The 23,146-nt window shown below is 43.7% G+C and overlaps 2 protein-coding genes across 2 annotated transcripts; one reads left to right on the forward strand and one right to left on the reverse strand.

The window, feature by feature from the left end:
- The first annotated feature begins 5,595 nt into the window (after positions 1 to 5,595).
- Positions 5,596 to 6,294, forward strand: LOC137824998 (uncharacterized). Its single transcript, XM_068630671.1, has one exon. It carries the CDS (start codon positions 5,596 to 5,598, stop codon positions 6,292 to 6,294), a length of 699 nt encoding a protein of 232 aa, XP_068486772.1.
- An 11,815-nt stretch (positions 6,295 to 18,109) lies between these two features.
- LOC137826147 (MDIS1-interacting receptor like kinase 2-like) lies at positions 18,110 to 21,504 on the reverse strand. The gene is made up of 2 exons (XM_068632013.1): positions 18,812 to 21,504; positions 18,110 to 18,676 (listed from the first exon to the last, which is right to left on the reverse strand). The coding sequence occupies exons 1-2, from the start codon at positions 21,315 to 21,317 to the stop codon at positions 18,327 to 18,329; spliced, it is 2,856 nt and encodes a 951-aa protein (XP_068488114.1). The 5' UTR covers positions 21,318 to 21,504; the 3' UTR covers positions 18,110 to 18,326.
- Between the last annotated feature and the right edge of the window lie 1,642 nt (positions 21,505 to 23,146).

The raw sequence follows: 23,146 nt of genomic DNA on the forward strand, positions 1-23,146 counted from the left end.
CCTCAGAAGACCTAACACCAAATCTAGTAATAACAATTTTTGTATCACCACGACATTATTAAGAAATTTTTCCATATATTTTTTTTGAAAGATATTAAAACAAGACTAAACCTTATCTAAAATAACTCATATTATACTGGTTCTACTAGGTAGATTTCAATACAGATATTACATCAGTTATAAAAAATCAATGTAAAGTACCGAAATTTGATAAAAATAATTCAAAAATATAATACCTATAAGGAACATATTACACCAATTGTAAGGTCTAACTGGTATAATATGTGTTCACTCTTCTGTTTTTCGTGGCACTGGTCTTCCCTTTCTCTAGGTTTGTGAAAGTCAACTAATGAGGTTGCCAAGATATGCAAAAGCAACACCTCCGCCGCGGCCACCATGAATCTCCCTCTCCCTCATCCAACCTTCCCAAAAAAAAACGCCTCAAAACCAAAGTCATTCGCGTCTTTTCGCTCCCTACCGATCATAACCTCATCATTCTGCAAGTCCCCCTCCCTCCTCCGTCAAGTGCGAGAAGCGTTTGGAGAAGGACAAGATCAGGATCGAGGAGGAACCCTTGTGGACCATGTACTACAATGGGAAGAAGAATGGGTACGACATGCAGAGGGAGGTGTCGGATGAGGACTTGTGTGTGATGGAGCTTTTGAAGGCGGTGTCGATGGGCGTCAGCGTTCTTCCATCTCGTAGGAGAGCGGTGGCATGGCGAGGAAGGAGAGTTGGCGTATATGCAAGCACCATTCGATCACGTAGTGGGCAATTAGAGGCAACAAGGCAGTGAGTAGTGAAAATATCTTACTTAGCTTTCCACCTTTAACTTACCACGTTGGGGTTTAGTGGCCACATTGTTGAAAAATGTTCTTGTTGTGCAGTGACGGTGGTAAAAGAAGTTGTTGTTTAGTGGTAATGACGGTGGTAAAAGACGGAATGTAGCTTATGGGGAACATGACATTTATAAAAGAACAAAAAAAAGGTGGAAGGGGATGTCATTATGAGTTTAAGGGTGGTGCTGAATAGGAAGATTTGTATATAAACAATAAAAATAAAAAAAAATAGAAGAAGAACATTTTTTATCATCCATTTGATCAACTTGAAAAAATAATTATTAAATAATAACTAATTTTAGAGATAAAAATAATTAATTGTTATATTAATTAAGTTCAATATTATTTTATAAATTAAAAAAAAAAAATATTAGTTTTTAAAATAATTTCTATTATTAATAAAAAATTATAAATTAGTTTTTAAATTGGTATCTAACATTAATTATCAATGTTTTAACTACTAATTATTTTAGATTAGATCTAAATTAGTCTTTGTAGTACTAATTTAGAATATAAAGTAATTAGTAACTAAAAACTTGGTAAACTAATATTAGATACCAATTTAGAAAGTAATTTATAAATTTTTATTAATAATAGAAACTATTACATAAATGGTTGAGGAGAACTCGATGCACACTGTGTAAAGACCGAATACCCCACGGACATTGTCGAAAACCAACCCTTGTGAAATAAAGAGCATCTCTTAATACAACATGATTAACTTAATTACGATACATAACACTATCCTAAACTAAACATTGATATTAGCCTAATGAATTATGCTAATCTCAGCCCTACACCGAAGGCCCACTAGAAAGGTCAACTACTACCCAATAAATACGCACACCAGGCAAGGCAAAGGTACGCATTCATTATAATAATCTCTTAATACTTCAATCATTGAATATCAAACCCTGACTTGAGCATCATAGTGTCTATTGCAAATATCCACCTCAAACCAAGACCGAGGACAATAGCCAAAAACCGAAACCACCAACAATTGTTTGAGAAGACGACCCCTTTTCGATCCGTGTAAGAACATAAACTACTTTAAATATTAATAATTTTTAAATTTATAAAATAATATCTAAATTAGTGAATGATCCTGCCGGTTGACTCGAGTGCAAGAGTCTTGCCACGTCAAAGGTATCTCCCTCTGGATCGGCTTTGCACCACGCTAGCTTCCGTCCTTCACACCTCGATTCTCCTCAAGAACCTGAAAAAGACAGAGTGGCGCCGCTGCGGCCGATCGCGCTCCGACGCTCAAGTCAGTGACGGAATCACCAAAAATCTAAGAGAGAAAAGCTAAAACTCAAGGAACCGTGCAAAAATCTCTCTCAGCGTACTCAAGTGTTCTCAAAAGCGTAAAGAAGTGTTCTAAACGCGCGTACCTCAGAAGTTCGTTAGAATTCCTTATATACCTGTGCATTTTCTCTCTCCTGACGGTTACACCTCTGGACACGTGGCTCACATCCAGCTGTACACGTGTCACCATCTGGAGCGTCCTCTACTTGAGCGTCACTTCTACTCTTCAGGCTGTTCAACTAAGTTACTCATGCAAGGAGTAACTCGGTGCATAGCTGCCTTGGAGCGCGATCTCTTCTAAGTGGCGAGCACGGGGTGTCACCATGCATACCTTCTCTGTGGTCTCGCCTGCCGCTATCACGATCTGCATTACTTGCACATCGTGCATGTTCTGGGAAACTGTTCCCTTGCCTCAACCTCTGGCTAGGGAATGATCATCTGATAACCTCGTCCTTCGTACTCGTGCCCTTTGAAAGCCTTAACCAGGCCTTCCTGATCCTTCGGCAATGTCCCTCCTTCGGCGATCTCTAACCACTTAGTCGCCTAAACCCACATACGGCGACTATGACACAAACCTGGTGACCGCCGGTTAGATATGCTAGAGATCGGAGAACGCCAACTTAACGATTGGCGACTACACAGACTTCCCGATGTACTTCCCTTCTGTCAGCCAGGTGTTCCGCTCAACACGCCTATATTATCGCTTGCTGCCACGTCATCACTCCCGACTACCTGGTCGGTACAGTGAATATTTTTTGGCGCTTCCGTAAACGTTCGAAAAATTCTTAAACCCCTTGCGCTTCCACTGTTCCATCATCTTTCTGCACTCTCAAACGTTCTTAGTTTTTTCTCTGCAAACCACGAAGCTTCTCAACTCTCTCAATCTCCAACTCTCTTCAACGCACATCTGATCACCAAAAGGTACCCCTTTTACTTCTTCTGTTGATATTTGCTGCATTTTAACTGATTCGCATCATCCATTATCTGTCTAGAGCATACGTTGTGGGTTGTTTTTTCCTTTTCTTCTTCTCTCGTAACTTAGGGCTTCGTTCTTCATAACGTTTATCCCAGCGAACCCTTTTTCGCTCATCCTGTCTTCTTCGTCTTCAATCGAGTCGTCTCTGTTGCCCTCGTTTCATCCCTTTCTCTTTCCTTTGCAGTTCCTGCGATGGCTCACACGAAGTCCACCGCAAACCCTCCTCCTTCGTCGCGAAACCCTCCACCCCAAGCGCGTAGGGTTGCTCCTGGGGCAAATCCTCCACCAGCGCGCAACCCACCACGAGCATCTGGTGCTCCTTCTAACCAGGCTGAGAGGCCTGCTTCTTCTCACGCCAATCCCGCTCAGGCAACTCCGTCAGTCGCCGGAGGGGCTTCCCTTCCTCCACGAGACTATGAAGAACTCTATCCTTGGGCCACCCCAACCTTGCTAAAAGAGACTTCTTCAATAAACACCGAGCTGGGCGTGCACCGATTGAGGAAAGGAGACCAGCCCGACCTTTCCTTCCATAAAGAACATGATAGCAAGGTGGTCGTGCTGCCCTGCTTCCCGGGTGAACCGGTCTGCGCGGACGATAAGGGGAGCAACGGCGAGTTGTTCTGCTTCATCTACACCACCGTGTTCAAGAAAGTGAAGCTTAGGCTTCCTTTTACCCGCTTCGAGAGAGAGCTGCTAACCGAGCTCAATATCGCCCCCGCCCAGCTTCATCCCAATAGTTGGGCGTTTATAAGGGCATTCCAAATTCTTTGTGCACATCTGCTGTTACCGGCCTCAGTCGACGTCTTTCTCTTCTTATTCGAGGCAAAAAACCCTGGAGATCGCCTCTGGGTCAGTCTGAACGGGATTGCTGGGAGATCCATCTTCTCAATCTTCCAGCAGTCTTACAAAGACTGGAAGGGGAAGTTCGTGAAGGTGTGCCAAAACGACCAAGATCCTTCACTGCTCGACGGCTTCCCCTTATATTGGGTACATAAGGGGGACAAGGACGCTAAGGACAGCTTCAGAAGACCAAGGAGCCCTGACAACATGGGGGAATTGGACAAGGACCTTTGCCTCTTCTGGAAGAGCGTATCTGCCGCCAACATTACCTTTCCCACTACCTCAATCATTCCCTACGAGTTCTTCGAAAGCCAACTCGAAATACACATAGGTTAGCTCCTACCTCCACACCAAGTCCTTCACTTCAAGTTAATACTTAACTTAGCGTCTTCCCCACTCTACTTTGGCATTCTATTACTCTATGTTGACTCTGATCTTTCCATCTATGTATTGCTTATGTTGTCTCTGCATAAATATGCTTGTATTATTTGCTTCTGTTTTGATTGCTCAACCGTTCTTTACCTCATGCAGATAATATGTTGGGAAAAGGGAAATTAGCAGAATTGAGGGCGACCGCCCGATCTCACAAGCTGGCGGCGGGCTCCCAAGCCGTGCCTAACCCGGTGGTGGCGATCTCCGCTACTCAAGATAAAACCCCACCCCGAGGTGCAACCTCTTCCGGGGTACTACCCGCCCCTCAAAGGAAGAAGCTTATCTTGAGGAAACCAAAGAGGAAAACCCCTCAAGTGGTACAAGAAGAAGAGGACGATGAGGCGACTGAGGATGGCCTCGTCACCAAGAGAACAAGGGTGGCTCCCTCTTCACCACCTGCACTCCCAACTCCAACACCGCCCTCACCTCCAGCTCCAACACAACCAGTCCAAGCAACACCCTTGACTGTCGCACCCCCCGTGGTTGAAAGCAGCGACCCCAATTTCATAGAGAACCCTCCAAGCGCCTCCACGCCGTTCGTATCTGCTGGAGAGGGTCCTCCTTCAACCACCTCTATTGCTGGGGCCGCACCAGGAGGAGATGAGGGTGCTCACAACTCTCCAATTTTGATAACAGAGTCTCTGACTTCACCACCACGCCAAGAAGCTCCCCTCGCCCTTCAAACTCAAGAGGGTGGTGGTGAAAGTCAGCACCAAGCTCCCCCAGCGCCTCCTCCAGCAACAAACTCAAGCCTCCCACCCTCCATCGAAGAGATCTTGGGGCCCTTCGCAGCCAAGCTGAAGATGATGGCGGAGGATCTCACCTCCAGCTCCAACACAACCAGTCCAAGCAACACCCTTGGCTGTCGCACCCCCCGTGGTTGAAAGCAGCGACCCCAATTTCATAGAGAACCCTCCAAGCGCCTCCACGCCGTTCGTATCTGCTGGAGAGGGTCCTCCTTCAACCACCTCTATTGCTGGGGCCGCACCAGGAGGAGATGAGGGTGCTCACAACTCTCCAATTTTGATAACAGAGTCTCTGACTTCACCACCACGCCAAGAAGCTCCCCTCGCCCTTCAAACTCAAGAGGGTGGTGGTGAAAGTCAGCACCAAGCTCCCCCAGCGCCTCCTCCAGCAACAAACTCAAGCCTCCCACCCTCCATCGAAGAGATCTTGGGGCCCTTCGCAGCCAAGCTGAAGATGATGGCGGAGGATCTCCCCTCGATTGTATCGAAGGCTGTGAAGGACTCCAACGAGAAGCTCCAAGATGAGAATTCAGCGCTCAAGGAGTCAAACCGCCTGATAAGGATGGAGGCGGAGAAGCTCTCTTGCTACCTCATGATGACGGAGATCGACCATTCAAGGCTGGATGACGCCATGGATGCTGAGTTAAGGGGCGCGCGTAAGGAGGCCTTCGATCTGCGCCAAAAACTGCACCTCCAAGCTCAAGAGAAAATCGAGTTGGAGAGCAAACTTGTACCTTACAAGCTCAAGGTGGCCAACTTCGAGGCTGCAATGAAAGCAGATGCGACCAAGGTGGAAAACCTTGAAAAAAGGTCGGCAGATCGGGAGGTTCTCCTCGGGAAGGTCGAGAAGGAAAGGGACGACACCATGGCTGAGCTCGCCAAAGCTCGAGAGGAAAACACGAAGATTGCAGCAGAGCTGGCTCAGGCTCGGGATGAAGGCAAAAAGGCTGCTGAAGAACTTGCTCGAGCTCGCAAGGAAACTGAAGAGCTAAAGAAACAAACCGAAGAGCTCGAGCAAAGCTCCGCCCAAGTCCTTGCTGTCGGGTTCGACGCCGCTTTGGAGCAAGTCTCGTGCCAATACCCCGAGCTCGACCTCTCCACGGTATCAATCTGCAACGAGGTGGTGGATGGGAAGATCGTGCCATCTGAAGACTAACTGCCTCTCCCCACCACCTCTCTTTCGAAACTTGCCGCTTCATCTTTCAATTGTAATAGTTGTTTTGTGTATAAACTTGAACTGATACCGCTTTATATAACTTATTCTGCTAAGATGTTGCTTTCTGATACTTCTCTTTGAATACTTCTCACTCGCTGCGTGGTTAATGACTATAACCGGTGAAACTTGCTTAAACAAATTAACTCAGCGATTCCTCGTGCTTAACCGTTTACTCACTGCTTTGAACTTGAACAAACTGTTAATCTTATAACAATTTATCAAACTGTTAACTCAAAGTAAAAATTGAGCAACTATTAACTCTCAAACGATGACATTTAATACAACTTGCAAACTTAAGGCAATAAACCTCAACATAATCTACTTACTAGGCAGCAGGTTTTAACTTAAACTGGTATCAAAATACAGCTTACCTGATCTGCCCGACAAGGTTAGCCTTTACTCCCGTCATCGCCTGGAATTCTTCTGATCGCCATAGGGTTTTGGCGATGTGAACTTTCTTTGCCTTCATAACTTGACTATTGTTCCCTCATCTGGGGGGTAGAGGCGCCTTTCGGATCCTTCTCTACCTCCCTGAGTTTCAGAACAAAGAGCTGGATAGCGAGGTGTTCTCTTTGAACCTACCTTAGCTATCTTTTAAACTTCTTTCACCCTTCACGCCATACCTGAACTCGTTCAGGACGAGTAGGATTTTGTCTATCTTCACACCGCCTACAAGCGCGAAAGCTTTCTCTGGTTTTACTAAGTCAATATTGATGTTTCACTTAAAGGGGGAAAGGCGTTTTCCTTCCCTTCCCGCCGTTTAAGGTCACGAACACCCCTGACCTTTCAGTTCATCTTGCCTGAGCTCACTCTGAGGTGAGAAGGACTTTTTCTGGTGCCTCAACTTGCCCAGGGCGTACATCTCCTCCCCCCTGGATGCACTGAGGACTTTTAACCTTGCCTCTATCTGTTTGGTGTAGAGAGGTCTTTCAATCTGTTCTCGCCTGCGCTCGCTCAAGGCGAGGAGGACTTCTTTCATTCTTGCCTGCGCTCGCTCAAGGGCGAGGAGGACTTCATCTTGCCTGAACTCGCTCAACGGCGAGAAGGACTTTCTCTTGCCAGAACTCGCTCAACGGCGAGAAGGATTTTCTCTTGCCTGAACTCGCTCAAAGGCGAGAAGGACTTTTTCTTGCCTGAACTCGCTCTGAGGTGAGAAAGACTTTATCTGGTGCCTCAACTTGCCCAGGGTGTACATCTCCTCCCCCCTGGATGCACTGAGGACTTTTTCTCATTCTCGCCTTCGCTCGCTCATAGGCGAGGAGGTCTTTTACTTTTCTCGCCTGCACTCGCTCAAAGGCGAGGAGGTCTTTTTCCTTTCTTGCCTCAAGACGCACGAGAGCGTTGAGGTCTTTAATCATTACTGGTGCCTCCGATCGCCGAAAGACGATGAGGACTTTAAAATTTTAACTACTACCGCCGATCGCCGAAAGGCGATGGGGACCTTAAAACTTTTAACTGGTGCCGCCAATCGCCGAAAAACGATGGGGACTTTAAAAACTTTTATTTAGAAAGCATGCAGCATAACTTTGAACTTGCCTTGAATCACGTACGAGTGATAAGGTCTTTTTTCTAAAACTTTCGAAACAACAAGCATGCAATCTTAGAAGCTTTAAACTTTGAAAACCCTTCTTTATTGGGTGGCCTCATTAAAAACTCTCCTTAGGGAAAAAAGAGTGCCCCCTTCAAACTGTTTTAACAGAAAGCTTGTAAATCTCTTCATGTTTGATTTTACTTACAAAGCTTTAACTGTAATATAACTTGAGGTGTGTGGCGTTCCAGGTGCGAGGAATTGCCCCTCCTTCCAACGTCTCTAAGCGGTACGCGCCGTTCCCGAGCACCTCGGTTATTCTGAACAGTCCTGTCCACTTAGGCGATAACTTGTTCTCCATCTCGTACTGATGGGCCTTCCTCATCACCAGGTCGCCCTCTCTAAACTGCCTTGGCATCACCTTCGAGTTATACCTTCGCGCAATCCTCCTTTTCACTGCCTCAGCCTTTACCCTTGCCTCCTCCCTGACCTCATCCAGTAAATCCAGATTCAACCTTCTTTCTTCGTTCGAGTCTTCCGCCACAAAATTCTGGAATCTCGGCGAGCTCTCCTGGATTTCGACTGGAATCATTGCATCACATCCATAGACAAAGCTAAACGGGGTCTCGTGGGTTCCTGACTGCTCGGTGGTATGGTACGCCCAAACTATGCGGGGAACCTTTTCATCCCACGATCCCTTAGCTTTCTCTAGCCTTCTCTTCAAACCTCTCAGCAACACCCGATTGGTAGACTCTACTTGGCCATTTGTCTGAGGGTGCTCAACGGATGCAAGCACCTGCTGTATTCCCACCTCTTTGCACAGCTTCTTCAGTAGGTGACTTGCAAACTGAGTCCCATTGTCTGACACCAGGCGCTTAGGCACACCAAACTGGCATATGATGTTCTTCCATACAAAACTCTCGATCTTGTGTGCTGTGATCTGGGCTACTGGTTCCGCTTCGATCCACTTGGTGAAGTATTCAATCGCCACCACCAAGTACTTCATCTGCCTGACCGCCAATGGGAAAGGTCCCAGAATGTCAATTCCCCACGTATGAAACGGCCATGGGCTGCAAATTGACTTTAACTCTTCTGGAGGCGCCTTGTGCCAATCGGCGTGCTGTTGGCATTGCTTGCAACACTGTGCATACTTCTTGCAGTCCTCCCTCATCGTTGGCCAGTAATAACCTGCACGGAGAGTTCTTGCAGCCAGAGCTCGACCCCCGACGTGACTTCCACATATACCTTCATGGAGCTCGGCCATAATTCTAGTGCATTTTTCTCCGTGCACACATTCTAGGAGTGGGTGTGTAAACCCAAACCTGTACAACTCGCCATCGATCATGGTGAACTTGCTAGAGTTCTTCTTTATCTTCCTAGCCTCCGTCGGATCCAGCGGGAGGAGGCCATCTGCCAGGCAGCGCTGGTATTGCGTTATCCATGTGTCTGGCTCATGCGTAGCGCAGACCTGCGTCATGTTCACCATCTCCCCCCGACATGCCCTTATTCTCGGCGATCTCAAGGTCTCCTGGGTCAAGGACCTGTGACTCCTCGCCGCTTTCTCCGTCGACTTGCTTATCTGAAGAACCAGGTGGTCTGCCACAAATGCTCTAGGCGTCTTCAGAGTTTCTTGGATCACTGTCCTCTGCCTACCCCCCTTGCCCGAACTGGCGAGCTTGGCTAGCAAGTCAGCTTGGGCATTTTGTTCTCTGGGCACATGCACCACTTCAAATGAGACAAAGGAACTCTTCAACTCCTGCACATACTCCAAGTAAGCCGCCATTTGTGGATCCTTGGCCTGGAACTGGCCTGTTACTTGTCCCGTGACCAATAACGAGTCACTCTTGGCCATCAGCACCATAGCCCCCATCTCCTTAGCCAACAGGATTCCGGCGATCAACGCTTCATACTCTGCTTGATTGTTGTTGGCTTTAAAAGCAAATCTCAGGGATTGTTCTATCAGCACGCTATTGGGCCCTTCTAGAATGACTCCAGCACCGCTACCCTGTTGGTTAGACGATCCATCCACCGAAAGCACCCAACGAAAATCGTCCCCTTCAACTCGTGCTGCTTCTGACGAGAGCTCGACCAAAAAATCAGCGAAAATCTGCCCCTTGATCGGTCCTCGGGGTTCATATTTGATGTCGAACTCCGACAGCTCCACCGCCCACTTCACCATCCTCCCAGCCACATCAGGCTTCTTCAAGACTTTCTGGATGGGCAAGTCGGTCATCACCAGCACTCTAAAGCTGTGAAAATAGTGGCGCAACCTCCTCGCTGAAAATACTACAGCCAGTGCAGCTTTCTCCAAGGCCTGATACCTTACCTCCGGGCCTTGCAACACTTTGCTGACGAAATAAATAGGCTTCTGAGCCTGGTCTTGATCTTGGGCGAGCACCGCACTCACCGCCCTCTCAGTTACAGCAAAATACAACCTGATTGGGGTTCCTACTAAGGGTTTGCACAAAACCGGCGGTCTCGCCAGGTACTCTTTAAGCTTTACGAAAGCTTCTTCACACTCCTTCGACCAGACAAACTTGTTGTTTCGCCTCAAACATTGGAAATACGGATGGCCCTTCTTTCCACTAGCTAATACGAAACGAGACAGGGCGGCCATCCTACCTGTAAGCTGTTGCACTTCTTTCACGGTAGCCGGGCTCCTCATCGCCAAAATGGCAGCACACTAATCAGGATTTGCCTCTATTCCTCTTTCAGTTAAAAGGAAACCCAAGAAGTTCCCTGCCTCCACGCCAAAAATGCACTTCTCAGGGTTCAGCTTTAATCTGAACTTCGCGATCGTGGTGAACAACTCCTCCAGATCCGAGACGTGCTTGCTCTTCTCTAACGAGGTCACGACCATATCATCTACGTACGCTTGCACATTCCTTCCCAGCATTGGTGCAAGTACTTTATCCATCAATCTTTGGTACGTGGCCCCCGCATTCTTCAGCCCAAAGGGCATCACCTTGTAACAGTAGCACGACCTCTCAGTCATGAAGGCAGTTTTTTCTTCATCCATAGGATGCATCTTTATCTGATTATACCCCGAGAAGGGTCCAGAAAACTCAGCAACTTGCACCCTGCTGCACTGTCGACCAGGGCATCTATGCTTGGCAAAGGGTATGAATCCTTTGGACAAGCCTTGTTTAGGTCTGTGAAGTCGACGCACATGCGCCACTTCCCGTTGCTCTTCTTCACCAGTACGACATTAGCCAACCACTCAGGGTACTGGACCTCCCTGATATGGCCTGCGGCGAGGAGCTTCTGCGTTTCATCCCTAATCGCCTGTCTCCTCTCCTCATTAAACTTCCTTCTTCTCTGTCGCACCGGTCTGACTTGTGTGTCCATTGCCAAATGGTGACACAAGAAGTCGGGTCAATTCCCGGCATGTCTGAAGCAAACCATGCAAAAGCATCTAGATCCCGTTCTATCACTTTGGCGATCTGGTCTTAGAGCTCACCCTTCAAAGATCTTCCCAGCTTGAAGACCTTGCCCCCGATCTCCCTCTCGAGCCACTCCTCGACGGGTTTGGGTCTGGTTTCCCTGGCGATCACCGCCCTGGCGATTCCCGACTCCCTCGCTTCCTCTGGGCGGTTTCTCGCTTCTTCTTCCCGTCCGGCGCTCTCTCCCTCAACCTCAGCATCTATCATGGTGACATCGCCTCCGGCAGCAACTTCCATCGCCGCATCAACAACCCGCCATTCTGTTGGCCTGGGCTTCACACCGGGAGGCGGCGTCGTGGTGATGTAGCTTACTGACCTTTTATTCTTGAGGCTATTTTCATAGCACATCTTCGCCTCCTTCTGGTCAGATCTGATGGTGATCACCACCCCCTCCATTGATGACAACTTAACCTTCATGTGCCTGGTTGAGGGCACAGCTCCTATTCTGTTGAGGGTTGGTCTCCCCAACAGAATGTTATATGCTGAGGGGGCGTTCACAACGAGGTACTTGATCTTCTCCGTCCTCGAGGCCACCTCATTCGTGAACGTTGTTCTCAGCTCGATGTACCCCCTGACCTCCACCTGATCACCAGTGAACCCATACAAGCACCCTCCATAGGGTCTTAGCTGGTCAAGGGGTAGTTGCAACTGCATGAAAGTCGGCCAGAACATCACATCTGTCGAGCTTCCTTGGTCCACCAGCACCCGGTGGACTTTCCTTCCCGCCGTGATGAGCGAGATGACTATGGGATCGTTGTCGTGAGGCACAACGTCCCTAAGATCCTCCTTCGTGAACGTGATGTCCACATCTGGCGAGTGATCCTTGAACATATCCACCGTCATCACAGACCTTGCATATTTCTTCCTTTGTGATGCAGTGCATCCGCCACCCGAGAAACCTCCAGCAATGGTGTGGATCTCGCCATGAGTGGGCATCTCATGCTGCTGCCCCTCACCACTCGCCGGCTGGGAGTTCGACGCACCCCCCGTCCTCTTGTCCAGCAGGTAATCATTCAAGAAACCGCTCTTGACCAGGTCGTCGAGCTGGTATCCCAGGGCCAAACACGAATCAACGGTGTGACCAAAACTCTGGTGGAACTCACACCAGGCGTTTGGTTTTGGTCCTAACACCTTGTCGCCCACTTTCTCAGGCGCCTTAAGCCTGGCTGCTATGTTGGGAATGGCGATCAGATCCGCCAACCCCATGACAAACTTGTACTTTGGTGGGCGATTGTACTCCTTGGGGCGCCCTGGGCCCCTTCCCTTGTTTTTCCTTGGATCATAAGGATGGCGAGTCCTTTGATCCTTCTTGGCCGCCATCGTCTCCAGCACCCTCTGCGGCTGGATTCTAGTATGGGCTCGTGGCCTAGCAGGGGCCACGCTCCCTCTCTTCTCGGCGACCTCACTCTCGTCGGCGATGTGGGCCACCGCAAGTCGCCTAACTTCAACAAACGTGGCGGGGTGGGCCCTAATCAGCGCCTCACAGAAAGGTCCCGGTAGCACGCCCTTTTTGAAGGCGTATACCAACATCTCCTCGTCTTTAGCAGGCGAGCGGACCATCTGTGCTCCAAAGCGATTCAAATAGTCCCTGAGGGACTCTCCCTGGTACTGCCTTACGTCGAACAAGTCGTAAGACACCCTAGGTGGCGCCTTGTTCACAATGTACTGGTCGACGAAAAGCTTCGAAAACTGCTGGAAATTGGTTATGTGACCTGTAGGCAGGCTAACAAACCATTCCAGCGTTGTTCCCTGGAGCATGCTCACAAACATCTTGCAATATACAGCATCTGAGCCGCCTGACAGCATCATCTGCGTGTGGAACGTAGTGAGATGTGCCTCAGGATCCTCCACGCCGGTGAAAGAGGCTTTCACAGGTACCACGCTCGCAGGGATCGGCGTGTCCGTGATCGCCTGAGCAAAAGGCATTGGGAAAACGCGCGGTGGTGACGACGGCGCAACTTCTTCAACCACTGTGCGTCCTCTCTGCTCCTGAAGAGCTTGACGCAACTCCTCAGTGACTTTGTTGAGCTCTTCATTCCTGGCCTGAGAGGCGACCAGGTCTTCGTGCATCTTTGCCTGCTCTATGCGCGATGCCTCCACGTTCTCTTGCAACGCGCGCATAATCTCCATCATCTGCGCCATGGTCATGGCGCCTTCTGCAGCAGCTGGCACAACGGGACTTGAACGTGTGCTTCTCATCTTTCTCATGAAAAATCAACAGATCAAGCTTCAGCGAACAAAACCTTCACCAGCAAACGATCGATCCAGCAATCAATCGGTCAAAAACTCTCAAACTCACAAGAACTTCCAAGAACGCAACCACAACAGCACGCCGATCGATTCGGACGCAAAACCTTCACAGAAACTTGCGATCTCAGCACAAACCTACTGCTTCTTCGCCAAAACTCCCGATTCACCGGTCAAAAACACAAACAAACGGTAAAGACTTCGATTTACCGATTGAAACTCGTACAAACAGCGAAAAACTTCAACTCGAACGAACAAGAACTCGAACGAACGGGGAAAAACTCCAATTCACCGAACAAAACGCAAGCAAGCGGTGAAAAACCTCAATTCACCGAACAAAAGCTCAAGCGAACGGTGAAGAACGTCAAACTATCGATCAAAACTTCGAACGAACGGTGAAAAACGCTGATACACCGAATGGAAACTGAAACAATCGGTGGAAAACGCTGAAAATGGTTGCACCAGCACACAACCACACAAAAATCTCATAAACTTCAAGAACTCACGCTGTGGATGGGAAACAGGTTTTACACGGCCCCACGGTGGGCGCCTGATGATCATGCCGGTTGACTCGAGTGCAAGAGTCTTGCCACGTCAAAGGTATCTCCCTCTGGATCGGCTTTGCACCACGCTAGCTTCCGTCCTTCACACCTCGATTCTCCTCAAGAACCTGAAAAAGACAGAGTGGCGCCGCTGCGGCCGATCGCGCTCCGACGCTCAAGTCAGTGACGGAATCACCAAAAATCTAAGAGAGAAAAGCTAAAACTCAAGGAACCGTGCAAAAATCTCTCTCAACGTACTCAAGTGTTCTCAAAAGCGTAAAGAAGTGTTCTAAACGCGCGTACCTCATAAGTTCATTAGAATTCCTTATATACCTGTGCATTTTCTCTCTCCTGACGGTTACACCTCTGGACACATGGCTCACATCCAGTTGTACACGTGTCACCATCTGGAGCGTCCTCTACTTGAGCGTCACTTCTACGTGGCGATCTCTTCTAAGTGGCGAGCACGGGGTGTCACCATGCATACCTTCTCTGTGGTCTCGCCTGCCGCTATCACGATCTGCATTACTTGCACATCGTGCATGTTCTGGGAAACTGTTCCCTTGCCTCAACCTCTGGCTAGGGAATGATCATCTGATAACCTCGTCCTTCGTACTCGTGCCCTTTGAAAGCCTTAACCAGGCCTTCCTGATCGTTCGGCGATGTCCCTCCTTCGGCGATCTCTAACCACTTGGTCGCCTAAACCCGCATACGGCGACTATGACACAAACCTGGTGACCGCCGATTAGATATGCTAGAGATTGGAGAACGCTAACTTAACGATTGGCGACTACACAGACTTCCCGATGTACTTCCCTTCTGTCAGTCAGGTGTTCCGCTCAACACGCCTATATTATCGCTTGCTGCCACGTCATCACTCCCGACTACCTGGTCGGTACAGTGAATATTGTAACTAATTATTTATTATCTCTAAAAATAATTATTATTTAATAATTTTCTTATAATAAATAATAATAGTAAAAGAATATCATTGAAAAAAAACATGAAAATTTGCAAGGAAAAACTAATAGTAATATATAGATGAATAAATTGGTTTCTATAATTTTAATTCAATAATACTTTGAAAGTATATTTGAGATGTAATTTTATCAGTAACGAATAAAATATTTTTGTACAGATAAGGTAATACTTTTTTTATTAAAGATACGTATCAAATACGTTTTATAAACGAAATACTCAATTATTAACAATATAAATAAGCATTGCTACACAAGAGAAAGAAGGACGATAGTCAATTGTTCAAAACGAGGAGGAAATATGAATCGTCCTTGAATATAATGATCAAATAAAGAAACAACTAGCTGGGATCACACCCGAACCAAGGCCTCAAAGGCCAGAACCAAAAGTCAGGAGATCACCACCCGGACCAGGACCTCAAAGGCCGAATCTGAAACCCAGAAGACCAGCCTCCCTGAAAAAATCTGAGGACATATAGAATCAAAAGAGGACGACCATGCTCCGTCATCAATCATCAAGGCTTCACCAATCAAAAGACATTGTTATTTTGTAGGAGGAACCTAAGGGACATCCCTTCCATGATCAAATCATGGAAGCATAACTTCCTCTTAATTGGAAAGATGATGGGAGGAGATCATCCAAAACTCTATAAATAGAGGATAAGTATTTTTAGCTCTTATTGACTTGATCATCAGAGTATTATCAACAGGTTGAACCTCCCCATCTCATTGTGACTTCCACACATCTACGAAGTTTTCAATTATGATGAAATTCAGAACACCATTCAGTCAAGGAGGTTTTTCCTTAACATGGCAATCCTTTCCGATGCCCCCCGGCTCGGCTCGGTTAAGGAAGTTTTGCCTTAACATGGCAATCCCTTTTAATGCCCCAAGGTTCGGCTCGATCAAGGAAGCTTTTCCCTAACATGGCAATCCCTCCCAATGCCCCAAGACTCGGCTCAGTCAAAAAAGCTTTGTCGTAACATGGAAATCCCTCCCCATGTCCAAAGAGTCAGCTTAAACAAGGAAGCTTTGTCCTAACATGGCAATCCCTCCCGATGCCCCAATACTCGGCTCAAACAAGGAAGCTTTGCCCTAACATGGAAATCCCTCCTGATGCCCCAAGGCTCGGGTCGATTAAGGAAGATTTTCCTTAACATGGAAATCCCTCCCGATGTCCCAAAGACTCAGCTCGGTCAAGGAAGCTTTGCCTTAACATGGCAATCTCTATTGATGCCCTAAGGCTCGGCTCGGTCAAGGAAGTTTTGTCAGAACATGACAATCCCTCCTGATGCCCAAAGACTCGGCTTGGTCAAGGAAGCTTTGCCTTAGCATGGCAATCCCTCCCGATCCACAAAGACTCAGCTCAATCAAGGAAGCTTTGGCTTAACATGGCAATCCCTCCCGATCCACAAAGACTCAGCTCGGTCAAGGAAGTTTTGCCTTAACATGGCAATCCCTCCCAATGCCCCAAGGCTTGACAGGATTAAGGAAGTTTTTCCTAACAATTGGCAATCCCTCCCCGATGTCTAAAAATCTCTACACTTCGACTAAGTTTTTTCCCAACGTGGTAATCCCTTCGGAATATTGTTAGCTCGGGTAAGAAAGCTTTGTCTCAAATGACTGTTCCTCATAACAACTTACCTAAAAAAGGTTTTTAACCACTCTTACACAATCAGATCATCAAACAAGAAAAATACAAGGTAAAACAAGCAATCAACATTCAACTTATTAAAGTGAGCAGTGTAAAACATATAAAAGTTTGAAATGAACTGTTATTTAACAGATTTCTTATCACGAAAGGACAAAAGGTTGTTTTGTTCTCAATTTTTAGATTCACTTTAATCTAATGAGTTCAAATGGTTAGAGCATGAAACAACACGATCAATTGAACCGTTAGATCTCTGAGATCAAAACTTAGGTTAAATTTGAACGAAGCATTGAATGACATATGCCCAATCACCAATGACACTACAAACCATTAATGATCAAAACTATCACTTTCAACCTCGAGACACCAAATGATCACATCTAGGCTCTTTTGGAAGGTTCTCCCTTGAGCGGGAAAGTGTACCAATCGAACCTGAGTGGACCAATTCACTCAATATCAGTAGACTGACCGAACAAACTAGTTATATTAATATAGAATAAAGAGATGTGTGATAAATCAAGTAATATGCTATAAATCCGGTAAACCTGCGATAAATCAGGTAATATTGTTTTATTAAAGATACGTATCAGATACAACCCATAAACGAAATAGCTCATTATTAACACTATAAATAAGCATTGACACACAAGAGTAAGGTACGCTTTTATCAATACATCATAAACTCTTATACATAGTACTTATTTGATCGTCAGAAAACTTTTTGCAGGTTAACTCTCGCCATTAAGGAGTGAGCACAGGAAGAACTAAAGAGTGAGCAGGAGAGGAACAAAAGAGGAACAACCAAACACCAAGAAGTGAGTACGAGAAGAATGAAGGAGGAGTGACAAAAAATCAAATTGTTCCCGTCGATATCAGATACTATCTGGACCCTATCACTGTACACATACAATTTTATTTTAAAATATTCAAGGATTCATAATGATGTAATATATCTCCTTATGTCATGGTAGATTTGATTAGATGGATTAAATTAGATAAAATTAGGTGTGTTTAAATTTCAGCAGAAATACTGAAACTAGCTTTTTGGTTCCAGTACTAATATGTTTGAAAGAAAAATGGATGTGGTGAAAAAAAAAATCACCTTAACTTCAATTAACTTAAAATCTACATTAAAATAAAATTTCAACTCTTCCAAAATTTAAATATCCAAACTTAATAATAGATTATAATTAGTGGCTGCGGATCAAGTGTCGGTATCGAATTGAGGATGAAACATCATTCTCTTATTTATTTAGTAAATATCAACTTAAAGTCGGCTGCTACGTTAACAAAAAAATAAGAAAAATCACGTTGTTTTCTCACCTTAAAGAGACCAGATCCATTTTTTAAATTACCACATGGCACCCTTGTGCTTTAAAAAAGGTTTGCTTTGCTAGTAAAATAAATAAAGCTTACAAGTTTCATTTTTTTATTGTCTGGTACTATATTACCAAGACATGCTAACTTCACGATTACATTATTTACCTTTCATATCATTAAATACATTACACAAAATAGGAAACAGCAAAATATAATACAAAAATAAGAGAACAGCTAGAACTGAAGCATGTAGATTTAGGATGTTCAGTCTTTGAGGTCTGTGTGTGACATTGAAGATGATCTTGACATTGCAAGCTCGTCGGTAACAAGCTTCATGGTTGGGCGAGATCGTGGACTTTCAGTCAAGCAAGCAATTGCTACCTTCACAATTAATAGCACCTCTTTCATAGTAGAACTTGTTGGATCAGGGAGACGTTCATCCAACTTATCCATCAATGCCATATGATCAAGTGTTGAGCTCATACCAATTGATAAAGAAGATTGCAATAAAGATGTAACATCACCAGGGTGCCTTCCAAATAATATTTCCAATGCAAACACCCCAAAACTATACACGTCACATTTCTCGTTTACTTCCATTGTGTATGCAAGTTCTGTAACAAATTCAAAAAATAACTAGGATTTTAGTTGTAAAGCCAGAATGAAGATAATTGCATGTGAAGAGCATATATTTGTAAATGGCTAACAAAGACAAGCTGAAACATTATCAATATAGAAATGAAACTAACCTGGAGCAGCATATCCAAAGGTTCCTGCAAATGATGTCCAGTTAGATGAATTATGATCAAGAAGCTTAGCTGTTCCGAAGTCTGAGACATGAGCAACATATTCTGAATCCAAAAGAACATTTTTGCTTGATATATCACGATGAACAATTGGAGGTAAGCAATCATGGTGCATATAGCATAATGCTTTTGCCACGTCTTTAACAACATCCACCCTTTTATTCCAATCAAAAGCAGTTGCTTGTTCATCATCCTTCAAAATCTTCTTCACATCGCCCCTCTCCAGGAATTCGAACACCAGAAATGAGTATTGTGAATGCGAACAAAACCCATGAAACTTTAGAATGTTACGATGTCGAATTTCTGTCAAAGCCTGGATCTCACTTGTGAAAGCTTTCTGATTCAGGATTTCCCCATTTGAAACTGAATGGAGTTTCTTCACAGCAACAACTTCACCTGTGGGTAATATTGCTTTGTAAACACAACCTTGACCTCCAACTCCAATGAGATATTTGTCATCAAAATATTCGGTGGCTTCAATAATATCCTCAAACGTAATTTTGCCTCCAGAACTCCATATTGGAAAAATGCTGGGACATCGTAAACTTGTAGTTTGGTCTTTTTCTCTGTTTGGAGTTCGGAAAAAATGATAGGAGAACCCAAAAAGAAATAGTCCAAGCATTAGAATGGCCACAGTAAGGGGTAAGACTGCTATTAGCACTGTCCTTGTTGTATTATTATGAGCTTTCACACTTCCTGTTGGGCAAGGGACCAAGCCTGTGACATTGCCGCACAGGCCTTTATTATCTCTCAAGGATGCAATTGTAGCATTCTCGAAGACTGGATTGTTAGGAAGTGGACCCTCAAACTGGTTGTATGATATATCAAAAGATGTCAAGCTTATCATATCATCTAAGCTAGAGAGATCACCTGAAAGGCTATTGTGCGATAGATTCAATGCTTCTAAGCCCTTTATTCCACCAAGCGTCGGTGGTAATGTTCCACTCAACAAATTTTCACTGAGATCCAGACTTGAGAGATATTTCAAATTGCCAAGCTCTGAAGGAATGTTTCCCTCAAATTTATTCTGTCTCAGACTCATGCGCAATAAATTGTGCAAATTTCCAAGTTGTTTTTGGATTAAGCCTCTGAAATCATTTGATCCAAGGTCCAAAATTTTAAGTTCCTGCAGTGATTCTATTTTCATGGGAACATTTCCTGAAAGATTATTGTTGCTAATTGAAAGATCAAACAAGAGGGACAAGTTGCATAAATCTTCTGGAATGTTTCCTGTAAGATGGTTTGAGGATAGATCAAGCACCTGTAATTTGGTTGCCCCACCTAGTTCTGGTGGAATAACACCTGACAAATTATTGTTGGAGATCATGAGGCTTGTGAGGCTACGGAATTTTCCCCAACTAGGTGAAAGATTACCATGAAAATTATTTTCACTCAGATCGATGTAGTTCAAGTTTGGAAGTACATCAAAAAAGTTTGTTATATCCCCAGTTAGATGATTTTGCTGAAGCCTGAGTCTTTTAAGGCTGTAGCATTTCCTCAAAGTCTCTGGAATTGGGCCAGTGAAATTGTTATTACCAGCAGTGAAGTATTTCATGTTTCCACCGAGGCAAATGTTCTGAGGTATTTGGCCTATAAAATTGTTATCAGCTAGTTGCAAACATTCCAGACCAGTAAGCTTTTCCATTTCTATTGGAATCTCGCCAGAAAGTTCATTTCCAATGAAACATATTACGTTGGCTTTTGTTAAATTTCCAATATGGGGAGGAATAGATCCGGTGAGTTGATTTGATGATAAAGATAACATAGTGAGCTTGGTCAAATTTCCAATAGAGGAAGGAATGGAGCCATTGAGTTTATTTTCAAAAAGGTGAATGGATTCCAAAAGGGGCAAGGTACCTAAGGAAGGAGGGATTGGTCCAGAGAGGTTGTTGGCAAATATATCGAATGTGAGAAGAGAGTGGAGATTGCCAACTTCATTAGGAATAGGACCAGAAAGAGCATTGACACTGAGATTCAGATATTTGAGTTTGGAGAGATTACAGATGGTATTGGGAATGGCACCAGAGAGTTTATTGGTAGACAAATCAAGTGTACTGAGATTGGACAAGTGTTGAATTTGTGGAGGAATAGTTCCAGACAAGGAGTTGTAACTGATATTGAGATTGAGAATGTTTGGAAGTAATGAGAAGTTAAAAGTTTGAAGTGTACCTTTTAATCCAAGACGTATAAGATTTATGTCAGAAACAGAAAGGGAGTCATCACATTTAATCCCCAGCCAGTTGCAAGGATTATTGCCATTCCACGAAGAGAGAGAATCTTGACTGTGGTTGTCAAGGCTGGCTTTCCACTTCAACAAAGCATTTGCTTCTGAATCAATATCAGAAGAATTGGCAGCATGATAATGGGGAAATGCACAAAAGAACATTACAAGAAGAAGCCATAAAGGTTGGAGCTTCATGGACAGAAGCATCGGAAAGAGGAACACCATGGTGAAATTTTTAATCACACCGATTGTCTGATACAATGAAAAGCAAGAGAGATACTTGCATGCAGTTTAATGGGGTTTTGTAAATACTTATAAACATAACATATATAAGAACCCAAGTCAATAAGTACTGTAGTTTTTCTTTTGTTTAATAGGTCGAGAAACGTTGTTATTGCAGCGTATTACCCACGTTAAACTATTACCCTCATTTTCTCTTTTTTATACTAAATACGCTCTCTCATCTTTATCTTGAAAATGTTTATCGACAAGTTGAAGGCTATTTAAAGTCTGTGTTATTAAATACCTGTAATCTTTTTCTTAGTTTATTCGTTTTCTTTTTCATCTTAAAAAACATTTAAGAGCCTAAAAGCAAAAGAAGTTAGTATGTTCACGAGTCTTCTTCTTCAAAATATTGTATTATATTATTATTCTATAATAAATTAATAACTACTTATTATACTCAATATTTTTAAAATAATTAATAATTATCGTTATTAAGCTTTTAATAAAATAACAACTACCCTCTCTAATTTTTCTAAATTTTAATTCAACGATATTTATTCTTATATTTTTAAAACTTAATTATCTTTTAGTTCTAAAAATTAGAGTTAAAAATCAATTTCATCTCTCATATTTTAAAAAATTATGTGATCCACATTTTTATTAAAAAAATAATTTGGTACCATTTTTTATTAAAAAGTTTAATATGGTCCCAACTTTTTTAAAACAATTCAATGTGATGGTTCTAACTTTTTTTTTCTAAAACAATTCAATGTCCCGCGAACATACGTATAATTCAATGTACAGAATCACTAAAGTAAATATGTTGTAATGAGAACAATCTAAGAAAAGAAACTAAATTAAATCGTTTTAAAAAAATTGAGATCAGGATGAACTTTATACAAAAATTGGGATTGAATTGACTTTTGACCCTTAATATAGGGACTAAAAGAGTAATTAAGCCTATTTTTAATATAATAACATTACTTCTCTTATATCTTTAATAATGTGTCCATACTTCCTTTCTTTAATTAAAATTTAAAATTTAGAAATATTAAAAAAAATATTTATATATATATAAAAGCGATTTTACTAAAGAAGAGTTGGAATCTCCCGAGGTGGATGTCTGAGGTGTATGAGCTTATTGACCTCTTCATTAAAGAGTTGTCAAGCTTTGATGATAAAACCAAGTAATGATCCACATGTAGAATATTTTCTAATGCTCAAGTCAGTAACAATTTAATGACATGTACGTGATAAAGTGACTATAAAATATCGAAGTTTAAATGAATAGTCCCTCTGGTGGTATTTATAAACTTTTGGACCTTAAGAAAATATCTCAGTAACCAATAATTATCGGATCTCAAACCAATTCTAGCAAGGCAACAAAATTCAATTATTTCCATTATATCCTTGTTATGTGGATTTTGTATGTGGTTAATTTTCACTATTTCGAGTGGGTATTATCTACTCAATATTTTTTTATATTGGATAGTACACAATGTTTCGACTTCAAGTTTGTTGAAATAACATCACTAGAGTTGAGATAACATCATTATAGGATTAATCAATGCATCCACGATATTGTATGCTTTGGAGCTCAAAATTCCATCACAGTTTTATCTTTAAAAGACGTCTTGAAATATTAAGAAATAAAGGTGTATGTAAATTACTTATAACCTCAACTTCTAAACAATGTGTAATTATTGGAAGTAAAAGAACTAGAGCCTTTTTATATTTTATATAAGTTGGAACTAATATATTTTTTAAATAAAATCAAGAGAGGTACTTCATTAAAAATATTATAAAAAAAATATAAGTTTATTAAAAAT

This window comes from Phaseolus vulgaris, chromosome 8, assembly GCF_000499845.2.
Source record: "Phaseolus vulgaris cultivar G19833 chromosome 8, P. vulgaris v2.0, whole genome shotgun sequence".
In the NCBI taxonomy this organism is placed as follows: Eukaryota; Viridiplantae; Streptophyta; class Magnoliopsida; order Fabales; family Fabaceae; genus Phaseolus; species Phaseolus vulgaris.

Bases quoted from the DNA above. Each gene is read 5' to 3' on its own strand.
- LOC137824998 (XM_068630671.1), top strand. From the start codon at position 5,596: ATGGCGGAGGATCTCCCCTCGATTGTATCGAAGGCTGTGAAGGACTCC.
- LOC137826147 (XM_068632013.1), bottom strand. From the start codon at position 21,317: ATGGTGTTCCTCTTTCCGATGCTTCTGTCCATGAAGCTCCAACCTTTA. The intron at 18,677-18,811 runs GTTAGTTTCATT...AATTTGTTACAG, and splicing joins CTTTGGATATGCTGCTCCAG to AACTTGCATACACAATGGAA.